The 20,822-nt window shown below is 32.6% G+C and overlaps 1 protein-coding gene across 2 annotated transcripts in view; it reads left to right on the top strand.

The window, feature by feature from the left end:
* Positions 1-16,928, top strand: part of LOC143256350 (uncharacterized) — a 36,530-nt gene extending 19,602 nt beyond the window's left edge. Inside the window, exons 5-8 of one of the 2 annotated variants that reach the window (XM_076513459.1) lie at positions 4,798-5,139; positions 10,405-10,457; positions 12,870-13,070; positions 16,033-16,928. In XM_076513459.1, the coding sequence (XP_076369574.1) occupies positions 4,798-5,139; positions 10,405-10,457; positions 12,870-13,070; positions 16,033-16,218 (782 nt within the window). In that variant the 3' untranslated portion in view covers positions 16,219-16,928. Of the gene's footprint in view, positions 1-4,797; positions 5,140-10,401; positions 10,458-12,869; positions 13,071-16,032 lie in introns of both variants that reach the window. The other variant, XM_076513458.1, reaches the window with a different exon arrangement.
* Positions 16,929-20,822: the final 3,894 nt, after the last annotated feature.

The raw sequence follows: 20,822 nt of genomic DNA, 5'->3' as shown, positions 1-20,822 counted from the left end.
CAACTATTTAATCAGTTCAGTTTATAAGTCTCATACTTATCAATACAGTTCAACTGTTTAATCAGTTCAGTTTATAAGTCTCATACTTATCAATACAGTTCAACTATTTAATCAGTTTAGTTTATAAGTCTCATACTTATCAACACAGTTCAACTATTTAATCAGTTTAGTTTATAAGTCTCATACTTATCAATACAGTTCAACTATTTAATCAGGTAAGTTTATAAGTCTCATACTTATCAATACAGTTCAACTGTTTAATCAGTTCAGTTTATAAGTCTCATACTTATCAATACAGTTCAACTATTTAATCAGTTCAGTTTATAAGTCTCATACTTATCAATACAGTTCAACTGTTTAATCAGTTCAGTTTATAAGTCTCATACTTATCAATACAGTTCAACTGTTTAATCAGTTCAGTTTATAAGTCTCATACTTATCAATACAGTTCAACTATTTAATCAGTTCAGTTTATAAGTCTCATACTTATCAACACAGTTCAACTATTTAATCAGTTTAGTTTATAAGTCTCATACTTATCAATATAGTTCAACTATTTAATCAGTTCAGTTTATAAGTCTCATACTTATCAACACAGTTCAACTATTTAATCAGTTTAGTTTATAAGTCTCATACTTATCAATAAAGTTCAACTATTTAATCAGTTCAGTTTATAAGTCTCATACTTATCAACACAGTTCAACTATTTAATCAGTTTAGTTTATAAGTCTCATACTTATTAATACAGTTCAACTGTTTAATCAGTTCAGTTTATAAGTCTCATACTTATCAATACAGGTCAACTGTTTACTCATTTCAGTTTATAAGTCTCATACTTATCAATACAGTTCAACTATTTAATCAGTTTAGTTTATAAGTCTCATACTTATCAATACAGTTCAACTATTTAATCAGTTCAGTTTATAAGTCTCATACTTATCGATACAGTTTAACTGTTTAATCAGTTCACTTTATAAGTCTCATACTTATCAATACAGTTCAACTGTTTAATCAGTTCAGTTTATAAGTCTCATACTTATCAATACAGTTCAACTATTTAATCAGTTCACTTTATAAGTCTCATACTTATCAACACAGTTCAACTATTTAATCAGTTTAGTTTATAAGTCTCATACTTATCAATACAGTTCAACTGTTTAATCAGTTCAGTTTATAAGTCTCATACTTATCAATACAGTTCAACTGTTTAATCAGTTCAGTTTATAAGTCTCATACTTATCAATACAGTTCAACTATTTAATCAGTTCAGTTTATAAGTCTCATACTTATCAATACAGTTCAACTGTTTAATCAGTTCAGTTTATAAGTCTCATACTTATCAATACAGTTCAACTATTTAATCAGTTTAGTTTATAAGTCTCATACTTATCAACACAGTTCAACTATTTAATCAGTTTAGTTTATAAGTCTCATACTTATCAATATAGTTCAACTATTTAATCAGTTCAGTTTATAAGTCTCATACTTATCAACACAGTTCAACTATTTAATCAGTTTAGTTTATAAGTCTCATACTTATTAATACAGTTCAACTGTTTAATCAGTTCAGTTTATAAGTCTCATACTTACCAATACAGTTCAACTATTTAATCAGTTCAGTTTATAAGTCTCATACTTATCAATACAGTTCAACTGTTTAATCAGTTCAGTTTATAAGTCTCATACTTATCAATACAGTTCAACTATTTAATCAGTTCAGTTTATAAGTCTGATACTTATCAATACAGTTCAACTATTTAATCAGTTCAGTTTATAAGTATCATACTTATCAATACAGTTCAACTGTTTAATCAGTTCAGTTTATAAGTCTCATACTTATCAATACAGTTCAACTGTTTAATCAGTTCAGTTTATAAGTCTCATACTTATCGATACAGTTCAACTCTTTTTCAGTATAGTTTATAAGTCTCATACTTATCAATACAGTTCAACTGTTTAATCAGTTCAGTTTATAAGTCTCATACTTATCAATACAGTTCAACTATTTAATCAGTTCAGTTTATAAGTCTCATACTTATCAATACAGTTCAACTGTTTAATCAGTTCAGTTTATAAGTCTCATACTTATCAATACAGTTCAACTGTTTAATCAGTTCAGTTTATAAGTCTCATACTTATCAATACAGTTCAACTATTTAATCAGTTCAGTTTATAAGTCTCATACTTATCAACACAGTTCAACTATTTAATCAGTTTAGTTTATAAGTCTCATACTTATCAATATAGTTCAACTATTTAATCAGTTCAGTTTATAAGTCTCATACTTATCAACACAGTTCAACTATTTAATCAGTTTAGTTTATAAGTCTCATACTTATCAACACAGTTCAACTATTTAATCAGTTCAGTTTATAAGTCTCATACTTATCAATACAGTTCAACTATTTAATCAGTTCACTTTATAAGTCTCATACTTATCAACACAGTTCAACTATTTAATCAGTTTAGTTTATAAGTCTCATACTTATCAATACAGTTCAACTGTTTAATCAGTTCAGTTTATAAGTCTCATACTTATCAATACAGTTCAACTGTTTAATCAGTTCAGTTTATAAGTCTCATACTTACCAATACAGTTCAACTATTTAATCAGTTCAGTTTATAAGTCTCATACTTATCAATACAGTTCAACTGTTTAATCAGTTCAGTTTATAAGTCTCGTACTTATCAATACAGTTCAACTATTTAATCAGTTTAGTTTATAAGTCTGATACTTATCAATGCAGTTCAACTATTTAATCAGTTCAGTTTATAAGTCTCATACTTATCAATACAGTTCAACTGTTTAATCAGTTCAGTTTATAAGTCTCATACTTATCAATACAGTTCAACTGTTTAATCAGTTCAGTTTATAAGTCTCATACTTATCAATACAGTTCAACTGTTTACTCAGTTTAGTTTATAAGTCTCATACTTACCAATACAGTTCAACTATTTAATCAGTTCAGTTTATAAGTCTCATACTTATCAATACAGTTCAACTGTTTAATCAGTTCAGTTTATAAGTCTCATACTTATCAATACAGTTCAACTATTTAATCAGTTCAGTTTATAAGTCTGATACTTATCAATACAGTTCAACTATTTAATCAGTTCAGTTTATAAGTATCATACTTATCAATACAGTTTAACTGTTTAATCAGTTCAGTTTATAAGTCTCATACTTATCAATACAGTTCAACTGTTCAAAGTGGTTGTTTTTTTTGTATTAACCTACCACATTGGTATTGGGTTTTGTATTAAACCACCACATTGGTATTGGGTTTTGTATTAAACCACCACATTGGTATTGGGTTTTGTATTAAACTACCACACTGGTATTGGGTTTTATATTAAACTACCAAATTGGTATTGTGTTTTATATTAAACTGCCAAATTGGTATTGTGTTTTGTGTTAAACTACTGCAGTGGTACTGTGTTTTATATGGTGGTGTTGTATTTTGTATTAAAGTACCACATTGGTGTTGTGTTTTGTATTGAAACTACCACATTGGTGTTGTGTTTTGTATTGAAACTACCACTTTGGTGTTGTGTTTTGTATTGAAACTACCACATTGGTGTTGTGTTTTGTATTGAAACTACCACATTGGTGTTGTGTTTTGTATTGAAACTACCACATTGGTGTTGTGTTTTGTATTAAACTACCACAGTGGTACTGTGTTTTGGTATTTTGTGTTATGTTTTGTATTAAACTACCACAGTGGTACTGTGTTTTGTATTAAACTGCCACGGTGGTACTGTATTTTGGTAAGTTGTGTTATGTTTTGTCTTAAACTACCACAGTGGCACTGTGTTTTGTATTAAACTGCCACAGTATCATTCCATTTTGTATTATTCTACCATAGTGGCATTTTGTTTTGTATTAAATTACCACTGTGGCATTCTGTTTTATGTTAAAGTACCACAGTGGTACTGTATTTTGTATTAAACATTCACAGTGGTGGTGTTTCGAATTAAACAATGGCAGTAGCATTCCATTTTGTATCAAATTACCACAGTATCATTCCATTTTGTATCAAATTACCATAGTGGCATTCTGTTTTGTATTAAATTACCACTGTGGCATTCTGTTTTATGTTAAAGTACCACAGTGGTACTGTATTTTGTATTAATCTACCACAGGGGTACTGTGTTTTGGTATTTTGTGTTACGTTTTGTATTAAACTACCACAGTGGTACTCTATTTTGGTAAGTTGTGTTATGTTTTGTATTAAACTACCACAGTGGTACTGTGTTTTGTATTAAACTGCCACGGTGGTACTGTATTTTGGTAAGTTGTATTATGTTTTGTCTTAAACTACCACAGTGGCACTGTGTTTTGTATTAAACTAACACAGTGGTATTCCATTTTGTATTATTCTACCATAGTGGCATTTTGTTTTGTATTAAATTACCACTGTGGCATTCTGTTTTATGTTAAAGTACCACAGTGGTACTGTATTTTGTATTAAACATTCACAGTGGTGGTGTTTCGAATTAAACAATGGAAGTAGCATTCCATTTTGTATCAAATTACCACAGTATCATTCCATTTTGTATCAAATTACCATAGTGGCATTCTGTTTTGTATTAAACTACCACAGTGGTGGTGTGTTTTGTATTATACCATCCAAGTGGTACAGTGTTTTGTATTTTATTCAGTGTTTCTACTTACTTAACAAGAGAAAGATTCTAGACTTTTTAAATAAAAAATAGTATGTTTACACTGATACTTTATCTCAGTGTATGTTTCACAGTGATGCTTATAGATCGAAAGTGAATTATTTGTTGTCTCAGTGAAACAGAAAGAAGACCATGAACTCCAGCAGATGAACTTGGAGAACAATCTCCAGGCTTTCCACATGGAGAACACCAACAGCCACACACAATCCACGCTTTGTTTTTCAAAACCGCTAGGTCTTCCAGCTGCTAGCAGTGGTATGAATCAGAAGGTTTCAACCTCAACAACTACTGCCTTAAAACACAGTTCCAGTAAGATACCTGTCACGGGTGGAACAGGTCAGAAACATTCCCAGGTCATGACACCATCAGCTTCACCATCCCAGAAACCACCTGCTCAGCAAAAGGATGGTGTTGTGCTTCTCTCCCAGCGACCAGTAACTTCCACAACAAATCCAGGTCTTTGTATTTACTTGGTGTTTTGTTAAAGTTTGTTGTTTTATATTTGCAGGACACTTGTTCAATACTTCTACATAGTAAACATTTGTTAAACCTACAGTAATAAACATGTACACAGTAAACATTTGTTACATCTGCATTTATGAGCATGTTCACACAGTAAACATTTGTTAATTTACAATAATAAATATGTACACAGTACAATTGTTAAACCCACACTAGTGAACACTTCTACATGGTACAATTGTTAAACCTACACCAGTGAACACTTCTACATGGTACAATTGTTAAACCTACACTAGTGAACACTTCTACATGGTACACTTGTTAAACCCACACTAGTGAACACTTCTGCATGGTACAATTGTTAAACCCACACTAGTGAACACTTCTACATGGTACAATTGTTAAACCTACACTAGTGAACACTTCTACATGGTACAATTGTTAAACCTACACCAGTGAACACTTCTACATGGTACACTTGTTAAACCTACTCAAACAAATAATTCTACAGAGTGAACATTAGTTAAACCTATACTGTTGAACAATTCTACTGTTGAACCCATATTGGTGGACATTTCAACATAGTAAAAATGTGTTAAACTTACATTAATGAACATGTATACAATAGGCACTTGTTAAACCTACAGTAATAAACATATTAATGTTAAACATTTCTTAAGATTACATGCATGTAGTTAAAAAAGTAAAATCACTTGGGGTCATGCAGGTTCTACTAGTGTAAACAAGTAGTTCAGTCCACATAAGTATGAACACAAATACCCAGGACATGTTGAAATAGTAGTTCAATATACATAAGTATGAACACAAATACCCAGGACATGTTGAAATAGTAGTTCAATATACATAAGTATGAACACAAATACCCAGGACATGTTGAAATAGTAGTTCAGTGTACATAAGTATGAACACAAATACCCAGGACATGTTGAAATAGTGGTTCAATATACATAAGTATGAACACAAATACCCAGGACATGTTGAAATTGTAGTTCAATATACATAAGTATGAACACAAATACCCAGGACATGTTGAAATAGTAGTTCAGTGTACATAAGTATGAACACAAATACCCAGGACATGTTGAAATAGTAGTTCAATATACATAAGTATGAACACAAATACCCAGGACATGTTGAAATAGTAGTTCAGTGTACATAAGTATGAACACAAATACCCAGGACATGTTGAAATAGTAGTTCAATATACATAAGTATGAACAACAATACCCAGGACATGTTGAAATAGTAGTTCAATATACATAAGTATGAACACAAATACCTAGGACATGTTGAAATAGTAGTTCCATATACATAAGTATGAACACAAATACCCAGGACATGTTGAAATAGTAGTTCAATATAAATAAGTATGAACACAAATACCCAGGACATGTTGAAATAGTAGTTCAATATACATAAGTATGAACAACAATACCCAGGACATGTTGAAATAGTAGTTCAATATACATAAGTATGAACAAAAATACATGGGACATGTTGTTTTATCTACATAGGTATGACCAAACATCACTTGGACATGTTGTAATAGTTGTTTTATTTACATAGATATGATCAAACATCACATGAACATGTTGTAATAGTAATTCAGTCTACCTATGTATGGACAAAAATACCTGGGACATGTTGTAATAGCAGTTCAATGCACATAAGTATGAACAAAAATACCTGGGGCATGTTGTAGTTTTTTTCAATCTATATAGGTATGATAAAACATCACTTGGACATGTTGTAACAGTAGTTCAATCTACATATGTATGACCAAAAATGCTTGTGACATGTTATAAGAGTAGCTCAGTCTGCAAAAGTATGAACACAAATATTTGAACTGTGTTGTAATTGTAGTTGAATATACATAGGTATGAACAAAAACACCTGGGAAATTTTGTAAGTTTAGTTCAGTCTACATAAGTGTGAACAAAAATACCTTCAACATGTTACAAGTGTAGCTCAGTCTACTGTAGTATGAACGAAAACACCTGGAACATATTATAATAGTAGATCAATATACATATATATGAACAAAAAAATCTGGGACATATTGTACGATTAGTTCAGTCTTCATCAGTATGAACAAAAACACCACCAGGGACATATAATAGCAGTTTAGTCCACATAAGTATGAACAACAACACCTAGGACATGTTGTAAGAGTTGTTCAATCCACATAAGCATGAACAAACATTTTTGGGACAAGAGTTGTTCTATCTATATAAATATGAACAAAATTACCTGGGCTGTGTTGTAAGAGTAGTTCAATCTACATAAGTATGAACAAAAACACCTGGGCCTTGTTGTAAGAGTAGTTCAATCTACGTAAGTATGAACAAAAACACTTGGGCCTTGTTGTAAGAGTAGTTCAATCTACGTAAGTACGAACAAAAACACTTGGGCCTTGTTGTAAGAGTAGTTTAATCTACGCAAGTATGAACAAAAACACTTGGGCCTTGTTGTAGGAGTAGTTCAATCTACGTAAGTATGAACAAAAACACTTGGGCCTTGTTGTAAGAGTAGTTCAATCTACATAAGTATGAACAAAAACACCTGGGCCTTGTTGTAAGAGTAGTTCAATCTACGTAAGTATGAACAAAAACACTTGGGCCTTGTTGTAAGAGTAGTTCAATCTATGTAAGTATGAACAAAAACACCTGGGCCTTGTAAGAGTAGTTCAATCTACGTAAGTATGAACAAAAACACCTGGGCCTTGTAAGAGTAGTTCAATCTACGTAAGTATGAACAAAAACACCTGGGCCTTGTTGTAAGAGTAGTTCAATCTACATAAGTATGAACAAAAACACCTGGGCCTTGTAAGAGTAGTTCAATCTACGTAAGTATGAACAAAAACACCTGGGCCTTGTAAGAGTAGTTCAATCTACGTAAGTATGAACAAAAACACTTGGGCCTTGTTGTAAGAGTAGTTCAATCTATGTAAGTATGAACAAAAACACTTGGGCCTTGTTGTAAGAGTAGTTCAATCTACGTAAGTATGAACAAAAACACCTGGGCCTTGTTGTAAGAGTAGTTCAATCTACGTAAGTATGAACAAAAACACTTGGGCCTTGTTGTAAGAGTAGTTCAATCTACCTAAGTATGAACAAAAACACTTGGGTCTTGTTGTAAGAGTGGTTCAATCTACATAAGTATGAACAAAAACACCTGGGCCTTGTAAGAGTAATTCAGTCTACATAAGTATGAACAAAAACACTTGGGCCTTGTTGTAAGAGTAGTTCAATCTACATAAGTATGAACAAAAACACTTGGGCCTTGTTGTAAGAGTAGTTCAATCTACATAAGTATGAACAAAAACACTTGGGCCTTGTTGTAAGAGTAGTTCAATCTACATAAGTATGAACAAAAACACTTGGGTCTTGTTGTAAGAGTAGTTCAATCTACATAAGTATGAACAAAAACACCTGGGCCTTGTAAGAGTAATTCAGTCTACATAAGTATGAACAAAAACACTTGGGCCTTGTTGTAAGAGTAGTTCAGTCTACATAAGTATGAACAAAAACACTTGGGCCTTGTTGTAAGAGTAGTTCAATCTACGTAAGTATGAACAAAAACACCTGGGCCTTGTTGTAAGAGTAGTTCAATCTACGTAAGTATGAACAAAAACACCTGGGCCTTGTTGTAAGAGTAGTTCAATCTACGTAAGTATGAACAAAAACACTTGGGCCTTGTTGTAAGAGTAGTTCAATCTACGTAAGTATGAACAAAAACACTTGGGCCTTGTTGTAAGAGTAGTTCAATCTACCTAAGTATGAACAAAAACACTTGGGTCTTGTTGTAAGAGTAGTTCAATCTACATAAGTATGAACAAAAACACCTGGGCCTTGTAAGAGTAATTCAGTCTACATAAGTATGAACAAAAACACTTGGGCTTTGTTGTAAGAGTAGTTCAATCTATGTAAGTATGAACAAAAACACTTGGGCCTTGTTGTAAGTGTAGTTCAATCTACATAAGTATGAACAAAAACACTTGGGCCTTGTTGTAAGAGTAGTTCAATCTACATAAGTATGAACAAAAACACTTGGGTCTTGTTGTAAGAGTAGTTCAATCTACATAAGTATGAACAAAAACACCTGGGCCTTGTAAGAGTAATTCAGTCTACATAAGTATGAACAAAAACACTTGGGCCTTGTTGTAAGAGTAGTTCAATCTACATAAGTATGAACAAAAACACTTGGGCCTTGTTGTAAGAGTAGTTCAATCTACGTAAGTATGAACAAAAACACTTGGGCCTTGTTGTAAGAGTAGTTCAATCTACGTAAGTATGAACAAAAACACCTGGGACATGTTGCAATAGTTGGTCAACATACATATGTATGAACAAAAATACCTGGAACATGTAAGATTAGCTCAGTCTACACAAGTTTGAACAAATATACCTGGGACATGTTGTAAGAGTAGTTCAGTCTCCATAAGTATGAACAAAAATACCTGGGACATGTTGTAATAGCTGTTCAATCTGTGTAAGTATGAACAAAATACACCTAGGACATATTGTAAGAGTTGTTCAATCTTTGTAAGTGTGAACAAAATATACCTGGGACATTTTGAAAGAGTAGTTCAGTCTCTGTAAGTATGAACAAAAATACCTGGGACATGTTGCAATAGCTGTTCAATCTGTGTAAGTATGAACAAAATACACCTAGGACATATTGTAAGAGTTGTTCAATCTTTGTAAGTGTGAACAAAATATACCTGGGACATTTTGAAACAGTAGTTCAGTCTCTGTAAGTATGAACAAAATTACCTGGGTCATGTTGTAACAGTAGTTCAATCTACATATGTATGAACAAAAATACCTGGGCTGTGTTGTAATAGTAGTTCAGTCTACATCTGTCAACAAAAGTACCTGGGACATGTAAAAATACTTCTGTGTACATGGTAAGTATACACAAGAATGGCTTGCATCTACTGTAATTGTACAAGAAAATACACAGTAAGTAGGAACAGGAATTAGTGTAATGGTACTTCAAATATTGTAAGGTGATCCTGTTTTGACTTTCATTATAACAAAACAGTTATACAAATCTTTATTACAAAGTAAATTTTCTGTGCTTTTGACTCAGTCTGATGCAAAAGATTTAGTTTATGTTTTCAATCTAAAATACACTCAGTCTAAAACCTTCATATTTACATAATATGAATGTTTTTAATACTGTATTGCAAGAAATATATTGTTTTTATTTAAATTTTGTATATTTATACAGTAGAGTCGAAACGTTGGAGTTCACCAAAGAGAAGTGAAGACGATGAAGTGCCCAAGGTGTATATAATAAATTCATTACTTTCTCACTGGTTTTACCTCTCTCTCACTTTGTTTATATTATTTAATATCACTGGTTTTACCTCTCTCACTTTGTTTATATTATTTAATATCACTGGTTTTACCTCTCTCTCTCACTTTGTTTATATTATTTAATATCACTGGTTTTACCTCTCTCTCTCACTTTGTTTATATTATTTAATATCACTGGTTTTACCTCTCTCTCTCACTTTGTTTATATTATTTAATATCACTGGTTTTACCTCTCTCTCACTTTGTTTATATTAGTTAATATCACTGGTTTTACCTCTCTCTCTCACTTTGTTTATATTATTTAATATCACTGGTTTTACCTCTCTCTCTCACTTTGTTTATATTATTTAATATCACTGGTTTTACCTCTCTCTCTCACTTTGTTTATATTATTTAATATCACTGGTTTTACTCTCTCTCTCACTTTGTTTATATTATTTAATATCACTGGTTTTACCTCTCTCTCTCACTTTGTTTATATTATTTAATATCACTGGTTTTACCTCTCTCTCTCACTTTGTTTATATTATTTAATATCACTGGTTTTACCTCTCTCTCTCACTTTGTTTATATTATTTAATATCACTGGTTTTACCTCTCTCTCTCACTTTGTTTATATTATTTAATATCACTGGTTTTACCTCTCTCTCTCACTTTGTTTATATTATTTAATATCACTGGTTTTACCCTCTCTCTCTCTCACTTTGTTTATATTATTTAATATCACTGGTTTTACCTCTCTCTCTCACTTTGTTTATATTATTTAATATCACTGGTTTTACCTCTCTCTCTCACTTTGTTTATATTATTTAATATCACTGGTTTTACCTCTCTCTCTCACTTTGTTTATATTATTTAATATCACTGGTTTTACCTCTCTCTCTCACTTTGTTTATATTATTTAATATCACTGGTTTTACTCTCTCTCTCACTTTGTTTATATTATTTAATATCACTGGTTTTACCTCTCTCTCTCACTTTGTTTATATTATTTAATATCACTGGTTTTACCTCTCTCTCTCACTTTGTTTATATTATTTAATATCACTGGTTTTACCTCTCTCTCTCACTTTGTTTATATTATTTAATATCACTGGTTTTACCTCTCTCTCTCACTTTGTTTATATTATCAACTTTTAACATAAGTAGTGTTAATATTCTTTATCTGACTTTGTTGGTACCTAACTTGTTAACATCTAGTTTTACTGTTGTGTATTGTACTTTACTTTATTTGTACTTACCTTTCAACATCTAGTTTTACTGTTGTGTATTGTACTTTACTTTATTTGTACTTACCTTTCAACATCTAGTTTTAATGTTTTTTTATCTTAATTTACTTTGTATTTTATTTTTTAATATAAATATAATTTTAAGTTTTTTCTGAAATGAATAGAGTATCTTCAACTGAAAACTAAAAGCTAATACACTATAAAGAATACTCCCACTACAAATGTTTGACCTGAAGCCAGAAACTAATACACTATAAAGAATACTCCCACTACAAATGTTTGACCTGAAGCCAGAAACTAATACACTATAAAGAATACTCCCACTACAAATGTTTGACCTGAAGCCAGAAACTAATACACTATAAAGAATACTCCCACTACAAATGTTTGACCTGAAGCCAGAAACTAATACACTATAAAGAATACTCCCACTACAAATGTTTGACCTGAAGCCAGAAACTAATACACTATAAAGAATACTCCCACTACAAATGTTTGACCTGAAGCCAGAAACTAATACACTATAAAGAATACTCCCACTACAAATGTTTGACCTGAAGCCAGAAACTAATACACTATAAAGAATACTCCCACTACAAATGTTTGACCTGAAGCCAGAAACTAATACGCTATAAAGAATACTCCCACTACAAATGTTTGACCTGAAGCCAGAAACTAATACACTATAAAGAATATTCCCACCACAAATGTTTAACCTGAAGCCAGAAACTAATACGCTATAAAGAATACTCCCACTACAAATGTTTGACCTGAAGCCAGAAACTAATACACTATAAAGAATACTCCCACTACAGATGTTTGACCTGAAGCCAGAAACTAATACACTATAAAGAATACTCCCACTACAAATGTTTGACCTGAAGCCAGAAACTAATACACTATAAAGAATACTCCCACTACAGATGTTTGACCTGAAGCCAGAAACTAATACAAGCCATCAGTAATAATTCCTGTATTCATTCTATAGTCCTTGATATATATATGCCTAAACAAATATGTTGTAATCAGTTTCTGAGTGAAACTAACAGTTATGAGAGAGTTGTTGTTTGTAAGTAAGTACCAAGGTTTAGATTCATATTTTGGTATGTACTGAACATGTACTGTGTTAACAAATCTTATTCTGTTGTAGGAGGAAGTCTTACAACAAGTAAGTGGAGGAGAAAAGGACAAGAAGTCCTACCAGTGGCAAGGAGGGCCTGTCCACCAGTGGACATCAGGTCAGGTTGGACAGTGGCTGCTTGCTCTTGGCTTAGAACAGTATACAAGCAAGTTCAAGGAGCATGACATCAATGGGCAGCTATTACTTCAGATAGATAGCTCAAGGTTAAAGGTTAGCATAACAAACATAGATATTAGTATATGAGGCAGCTGTTACTTCAGATAGATAGATCAAGGTTAAAGGTTAGAACACAAACATAGACATTAATCTATGAGGCAGTTGTTACTTCAGATAGATAGATCAAGGTTAAAGTTTACCACTCAAACATAGATATTAGTATCTCACTAGTTTCACCCATATGCAACAAAGTTAATATTTTCAACCACATTTCACCAGGGCTAATACAGTTCAACCACATGTTATCATGACCAATACTGTTCATCCAGAGGTAAAGAGGTTAATACAGTTCAACAACATTTCACCATCACCAGTATTGTTCACCCACAGGTTACAAGGTTAATACAGTTCAACATGTAATCATGACCAGTATTATTCATCCAAAAGTAATAAGGTTATACAGTTCAACCACATGTCATAATGACCAGTACTGTTCATCCAGAGGTAACAAGGTTAATACAGTTTAACCACATAGTATCATCACCAGTACTGTTCATCCAGAGGTAATGAGGTTAATACTGTTCATCCAGAGGTAACAAGGTTAATACAGTTTAACCACATAGTATCATCACCAGTACTGTTCATCCAGAGGTAATGAGGTTAATACTGTTCATCCAGATGTGACAAGGTTAGTACAGTTCAACAACGTGTCACCATCACCAGTACTGTTCATCCAGAGGTAATAAGGTTAATACTGTTCATCCAGATGTAACAAGGTTAATACAGTTCAACAACGTGTCACCATCGCCAGTACTGTTCATCCAGAGGTAATGAGGTTAATACTGTTCATCCAGATGTAACAAGGTCAGTACAGTTCAACAATGTGTCACCATCACCAGTACTGTTCATCCAGAGTTAATGAGGTTAATACTGTTCATCCAGATGTAACAAGGTTAGTGCAGTTCAACATGTAATCATGGCCAGTATTATTCATCCAAAAGTAATAAGGTTATACAGTTCAACCACATGTCATAATGACCAGTATTGTTCATCCAGAGGTAACAAGGTTAATACAGTTTAACCACATGGTATCATGACCAGTACTGTTCATCCAGAGGTAACAAGGTTAATACAGTTCAACAACATGTCACCATCACCAGTACTGTTCATCCAGATGTAACAAGGTTAATACAGTTCAACAACGTGTCACCATCACCAGTACTGTTCATCCAGAGGTAATGAGGTTAATACTGTTCATCCAGATGTAACAAGGTCAGTACAGTTCAACAACGTGTCACCATCACCAGTACTGTTCATCCAGAGGTAATGAGGTTAATACTGTTCATCCAGATGTAACAAGGTTAGTGCAGTTCAACATGTAATCATGGCCAGTATTATTCATCCAAAAGTAATAAGGTTATACAGTTCAACCACATGTCATAATGACCAGTACTGTTCATCCAGAGGTAACAAGGTTAATACAGTTCAACAACATGTCACCATCACCAGTACTGTTCATCCAGATGTAACAAGGTTAATACAGTTCAACAACATGTCACCATCACCAGTACTGTTCATCCAGATTTAACAAGGTTAATACAGTTCAACAACATGTCACCATTACCAGTACTGTTCATCCAGAGGTAACAAGGTTAATGCAGTTCATGAAATATCATCATAACAAGTACTGTTCATCCAGATTTAACATGGTTAATGCAGTTCAACAACATTTCACCATCACCAGTACTGTTCATCCAGAAGTAACAAGGTTAATGCAGTTCAACCACATGTCATCATGACCAGTACTGTTCATCCAGAGGTAACAAGGTTAATGCAGTTGAACAGCATATCATGACCTGTACTGTTCATCCAGAGGTAACAAGGTTAATGCAGTTGAACAGCATATCATGACCTGTACTGTTCATCCATATGTAACAAGGTTAATACAGTTCAACAGCATATCATGACCTGTACTGTTCATCCATATGTAACAAGGTTAATACAGTTCAACAATGTGTCACCATCACCAGTACTGATCATACATAGGTAACAAGGTTAATGCAGTTCAACCACATGTCATCATGACCTGTACTGTTCATCCAGAAGTAACAAGTTGTTCTAATTCATATTGATATTCTCCAACATTGTAACAAAGTTGGGGACTGATGTGAAACTGAACTTGTTCTGGTTCACACAATATAAATATAAATCAGTCACATAATCTGTGATGCCACTGTCTTCTGTAGTAGTACTTAACCATTCTGATTGTTGTGTATGTTTAAATCAGTCACATGACCTATGATACTGCTGTCTTCTGTAGTGGTATTTAACCATTCTGATTGTCATGTACATTTAAATCAGTCACATGACCTATGATACCACTGTCTTCTCTAGTGGTATTTAACCATTCTGATTGTCATGTATGCTTAAATCAGTCACATGACCTATGATACCACTGTCTTCTGTAGTGGTATTTAACCATTCTGATTGTCATGTACATTTAAATCAGCCATACATAGTTGATATTCTATTTTATTTAGATTTGAAGTCTATATAATTTGTTAGTAAGTAATTTTTTATTTATTTTTTAAAAAAAAGAATAGAATATAAACTTTTGTTTTAGAATTTTATTGTACATTTCTTGTTTGTATGTGTTGAAATTACATGAGTGATATTACCCAGATAACCCTATTATAAGGTATATTATGTGAAATATTATTACAAGATTCATTACTTGAACAATGTTACACTTACAACCTTTCATCACAGACTGAAAGGACTTTGTAAACATGGTTCAGTGCCTGACATAACTGAGAAAGATCCAGCAGGCCTGGCAGACTTGTGTATTACACTGATTGTGTATTTAAGTATCTAAGAGTTTGAAACATGAATGTTTTCAAAAGGTTTCATTAATATTTTTGAGTTTTTCCTTATTGTATCAAACGTTGTTATCCAGAAGTATATTTATTAAGAAACTAAGTCTGTTCTCATATGCAAATGAACATATTTCTTTCAGTCCATAGGAGTAAGTAACAGTTCAGACCGCTCCATCATTAAGAAAAAGGTAAAAGAAATCAGAACTCACTTGGAGAGAGAGAGGAAAGCTCATGAGAGAGAACAGCGTGCACGTGATAAGCAACAGAAAAAACTTGAGAGGTTACCAAGGAAACATAAAAAGGTGAAAACTGTCCCCGAAGGTTGAACATTAACTGAACTGTTGTAAAGTGATTAATTAAGATAGCTTATTTTGTAATAGAAATAATAAATGGTGCACTGCATGACCACAAGTAGGCAGCTACTCGGAACTGTTTTTATGCAACCAAAAGGTCAAATTTTTTAAAGTTATTAAATTCTTCTGAGGTTTGAATATTTCTGTTATTTAAATATAAATAACCATACACCATCTTCAGTGTTATTAATAGTTGACCGTAATTAATATTGTTATTCTGTGTTTTTAAAGACATCGTGTAGTCTAATGCTCAAATCATGTTCATGGGCTTTCTTGAAAGTTGCTGCCACATACTTGCCAAAAATAATTTTTGTTCTGCACATTATTCACAACAGAGATAATTTGTTATTTGTGGTAGTTCTATACCTTAATTTTGCCTATTTTAAGTTCTAAACCATAAGTTATTGATTTTACTTGTAATGAAAGATAAAGATATTATGTTCTGATTGATTTTCTTTACCATGTGTCACTGTTCATGTTTTGTTATCAGTGAGTGCCATACTAAAAGAATTTAATTATATTTTTGATTTTTTTTTTATACACATTGTGCAGCAGTTGAGATCAGTATTGTAAGTTATCTGTAAGAAATTTTCTGCCATTGATGCTGTAAATAATGATAATTATGTAACATAGGATTTTGTGTTCACAGTGTTAATGTTCATATAAAACAGGCATTGTGCTATCTCAGAAATAGGAGTAATCCAGAATTTAAAACACTGCATATTTTCCATGTCTAAACTTATTTCAGGTTCAAGAACTAGTAGTGAAGTACCATAAATTCTGTTATGATCAGGGTGGTTATCTTCCATATGCTATATTGTCAGTACTATAGGGTTTGTTTCTGTTTCTACTATCCTCACCAGGTTTGTTGTTTTCTGTGTGCTCTGTTGTTACAAGGAGGTAGGTTTTTTTCATCCATATGTTGTACTCTCAGCAGGATGGTTTCTTCTGTGTATTGTCACCAGGAGGTGTTTAATCTGTGTTGTGTTCTCAACAGGATTATTTCTTCTAAGTGTTGTTTTGTCACAAGGAGATCTTCAATCCATGTGTTTTGTTTTAAACGAATGGTTTATTCTAAGTGTTCCGTTGTCACCAGGAAACGTCTGTGTGTTGTGATGTCAGTAGGATCATTTCTTCTATGTACTGTGTTGTTACCACAATCTGTATTTCCATGTTACCATGGTATTTCTTAATTATTACCAGTAGTACATTTTTTTCTCTTCTTCCCTATTTTCACCAATATGTTTATTTTAAATAGGACTATAAATAATTAACATAAGATCTCATATAAAAACATGAACTCAACATGAGTTGTGGTTGTTACAAATAAAGCATTCATGTTTCCAGTAGTTGTTAAAGAACGAAACTTGAGATGGACTTTGTTGTTACTATCAATAGAAGTAGTTGCACTTGTTTGTAACTTTTAATAACAGGATGCCTTCACACTGTCAGGACTTTAAACTGATACTATTATAGTTTTAATAACAAGATGTCTCCACACTGTCAGGACTTTAAACTGATACTATTATAGTTTTAATAACAAGATGTCTCCATACTGTCAGAAAGTTACACTGATACTACAGCAGTTTTAATAACAAGATGTCTCCATACTGTCAGAAAGTTGCACTGATACTACAATAGTTTTAATAACAAGATGTCTCCATACTGTCAGAAAGTTGCACTGATACTACAACAGTTTTAATAACAAGATGTCTCCATACTGTGAGAAAGTTACACTGATACTACAACAGTTTTAATAACAAGATGTCTCCATACTGTCAGAAAGTTGCACTGATACTACAACAGTTTTAATAACAAGATGTCTCCATACTGTGAGAAAGTTACACTGATACTACAACAGTTTTAATAACAAGATGTCTCCATACTGTCAGAAAGTTGCACTGATACTACAACAGTTTTAATAACAAGATGTCTCCATACTGTGAGAAAGTTACACTGATACTACAACAGTTTTAAGAACAAGATGTCTCCATACTGTGAGAAAGTTACACTGATACTACAACAGTTTTAAGAACAAGATGTCTCCATACTGTCAGAAAGTTGCACTGATACTACAACAGTTTTAATAACAAGATGTCTTCATACTGTGAGAAAGTTGCACCGATACCACAACAGTTTTAATAACAAGATGTCTCCATACTGTCAGAAAGTTGCACTGATACTACAACAGTTTTAATAACAAGATGTCTCCATACTGTCAGAAAGTTACACTGATACTACAACAGTTTTAATAACAAGATGTCTCCATACTGTCAGAAAGTTGCACTGATACTACAACAGTTTTAATAACAAGATGTCTCCATACTGTGAGAAAGTTACACTGATACTACAACAGTTTTAATAACAAGATGTCTCCATACTGTCAGAAAGTCACACTGATACTACAACAGTTTTAATAACAAGATGTCTCCATACTGTGAGAAAGTTACACTGATACTACAACAGTTTTAATAACAAAATGTCTCCATACTGTGAGAAAGTTCCACTGATACAACAACAGTTTTAATAACAAGATGTCTCCATACTGTCAGAAAGTTGCACTGATACTACAACAGTTTTAATAACAAGATGTCTCCATACTGTCAGAAAGTTGCACTGATACTACAACAGTTTTAATAACAAGATGTCTCCATACTGTGAGAAAGTTGCACTGATACTACAACAGTTTTAATAACAAGATGTCTCCATACTGTGAGAAAGTTGCACTGATACTACAACAGTTTTAATAACAAGATGTCTCCATACTGTCAGAAAGTTACACTGATACTACAACAGTTTTAGTAACAAGATGTCTCCATACTGTCAGAAAGTTACACTGATACTACAACAGTTTTAATAACAAGATGTCTCCATACTGTGAGAAAGTTGCACTGATACTACAACAGTTTTAATAACAAGATGTCTCCATACTGTGAGAAAGTTACACTGATACTACAACAGTTTTAATAACAAGATGTCTCCATACTGTGAGAAAGTTGCACTGATACTACAACAGTTTTAATAACAAGATGTCTCCATACTGTCAGAAAGTTACACTGATACTACAACAGTTTCAATAACAAGATGTCTTCATACTGTCAGAAAGTTGCACTGATACTACAACAGTTTTAATAACAAGATGTCTCCATACTGTCAGAAAGTTACACTGATACTACAACAGTTTTAGTAACAAGATGTCTCCATACTGTCAGAAAGTTACACTGATACTACAACAGTTTTAATAACAAGATGTCTCCATACTGTGAGAAAGTCACACTGATACTACAACAGTTTTAATAACAAGATGTCTCCATACTGTGAGAAAGTTGCACTGATACTACAACAGTTTTAATAACAAGATGTCTCCATACTGTGAGAAAGTTACATTGATACTACAACAGTTTCAATAACAAGATGTCTCCATACTGTGAGAAAGTTACACTGATACTACAACAGTTTTAATAACAAGATGTCTCCATACTGTGAGAAAGTTGCACTGATACTACAACAGTTTTAATAACAAGATGTCTCCATACTGTCAGAAAGTTACACTGATACTACAACAGTTTCAATAACAAGATGTCTTCATACTGTGAGAAAGTTGCACTGATACTACAACAGTTTTAATAACAAGATGTCTTCATACTGTCAGAAAGTTGCACTGATACTACAACAGTTTTAATAACAAGATGTCTCCATACTGTGAGAAAGTCACACTGATACTACAACAGTTTTAATAACAAGATGTCTCCATACTGTGAGAAAGTTGCACTGATACTACAACAGTTTTAATAACAAGATGTCTCCATACTGTGAGAAAGTTACATTGATACTACAACAGTTTCAATAACAAGATGTCTCCATACTGTGAGAAAGTTACACTGATACTACAACAGTTTTAATAACAAGATGTCTCCATACTGTGAGAAAGTTGCACTGATACTACAACAGTTTTAATAACAAGATGTCTCCATACTGTCAGAAAGTTACACTGATACTACAACAGTTTCAATAACAAGATGTCTTCATACTGTGAGAAAGTTGCACTGATACTACAACAGTTTTAATAACAAGATGTCTTCATACTGTCAGAAAGTTGCACTGATACTACAACAGTTTTAATAACAAGATGTCTCCATACTGTGAGAAAGTCACACTGATACTACAACAGTTTTAATAACAAGATGTCTCCATACTGTGAGAAAGTCACACTGATACTACAACAGTTTTAATAACAAGATGTCTCCATACTGTGAGAAAGTTACTTTGATACTACAACAGTTTTAATAACAAGATGTCTCCATACTGTGAGAAAGTTACACTGATACTACAACAGATTTAATAACAAGATGTCTCCATACTGTCAGAAAGTTGCACTGATACTACAACAGTTTTAATAACAAGATGTCTCCATACTGTCAGAAAGTTGCACTGATACTACAACAGTTTTAATAACAAGATGTCTCCATACTGTCAGAAAGTTACACTGATACTACAACAGTTTTAGTAACAAGATGTCTCCATACTGTCAGAAAGTTACACTGATACCACAACAGTTTTAATAACAAGATGTCTCC

This window comes from Tachypleus tridentatus, chromosome 7 (genome assembly GCF_004210375.1).
Source record: "Tachypleus tridentatus isolate NWPU-2018 chromosome 7, ASM421037v1, whole genome shotgun sequence".
Taxonomy (NCBI): Eukaryota; Metazoa; Arthropoda; class Merostomata; order Xiphosura; family Limulidae; genus Tachypleus; species Tachypleus tridentatus.
Note: the sequence above shows the minus strand (reverse complement) of the source record. Positions and strands in the feature narration are given on the sequence as shown.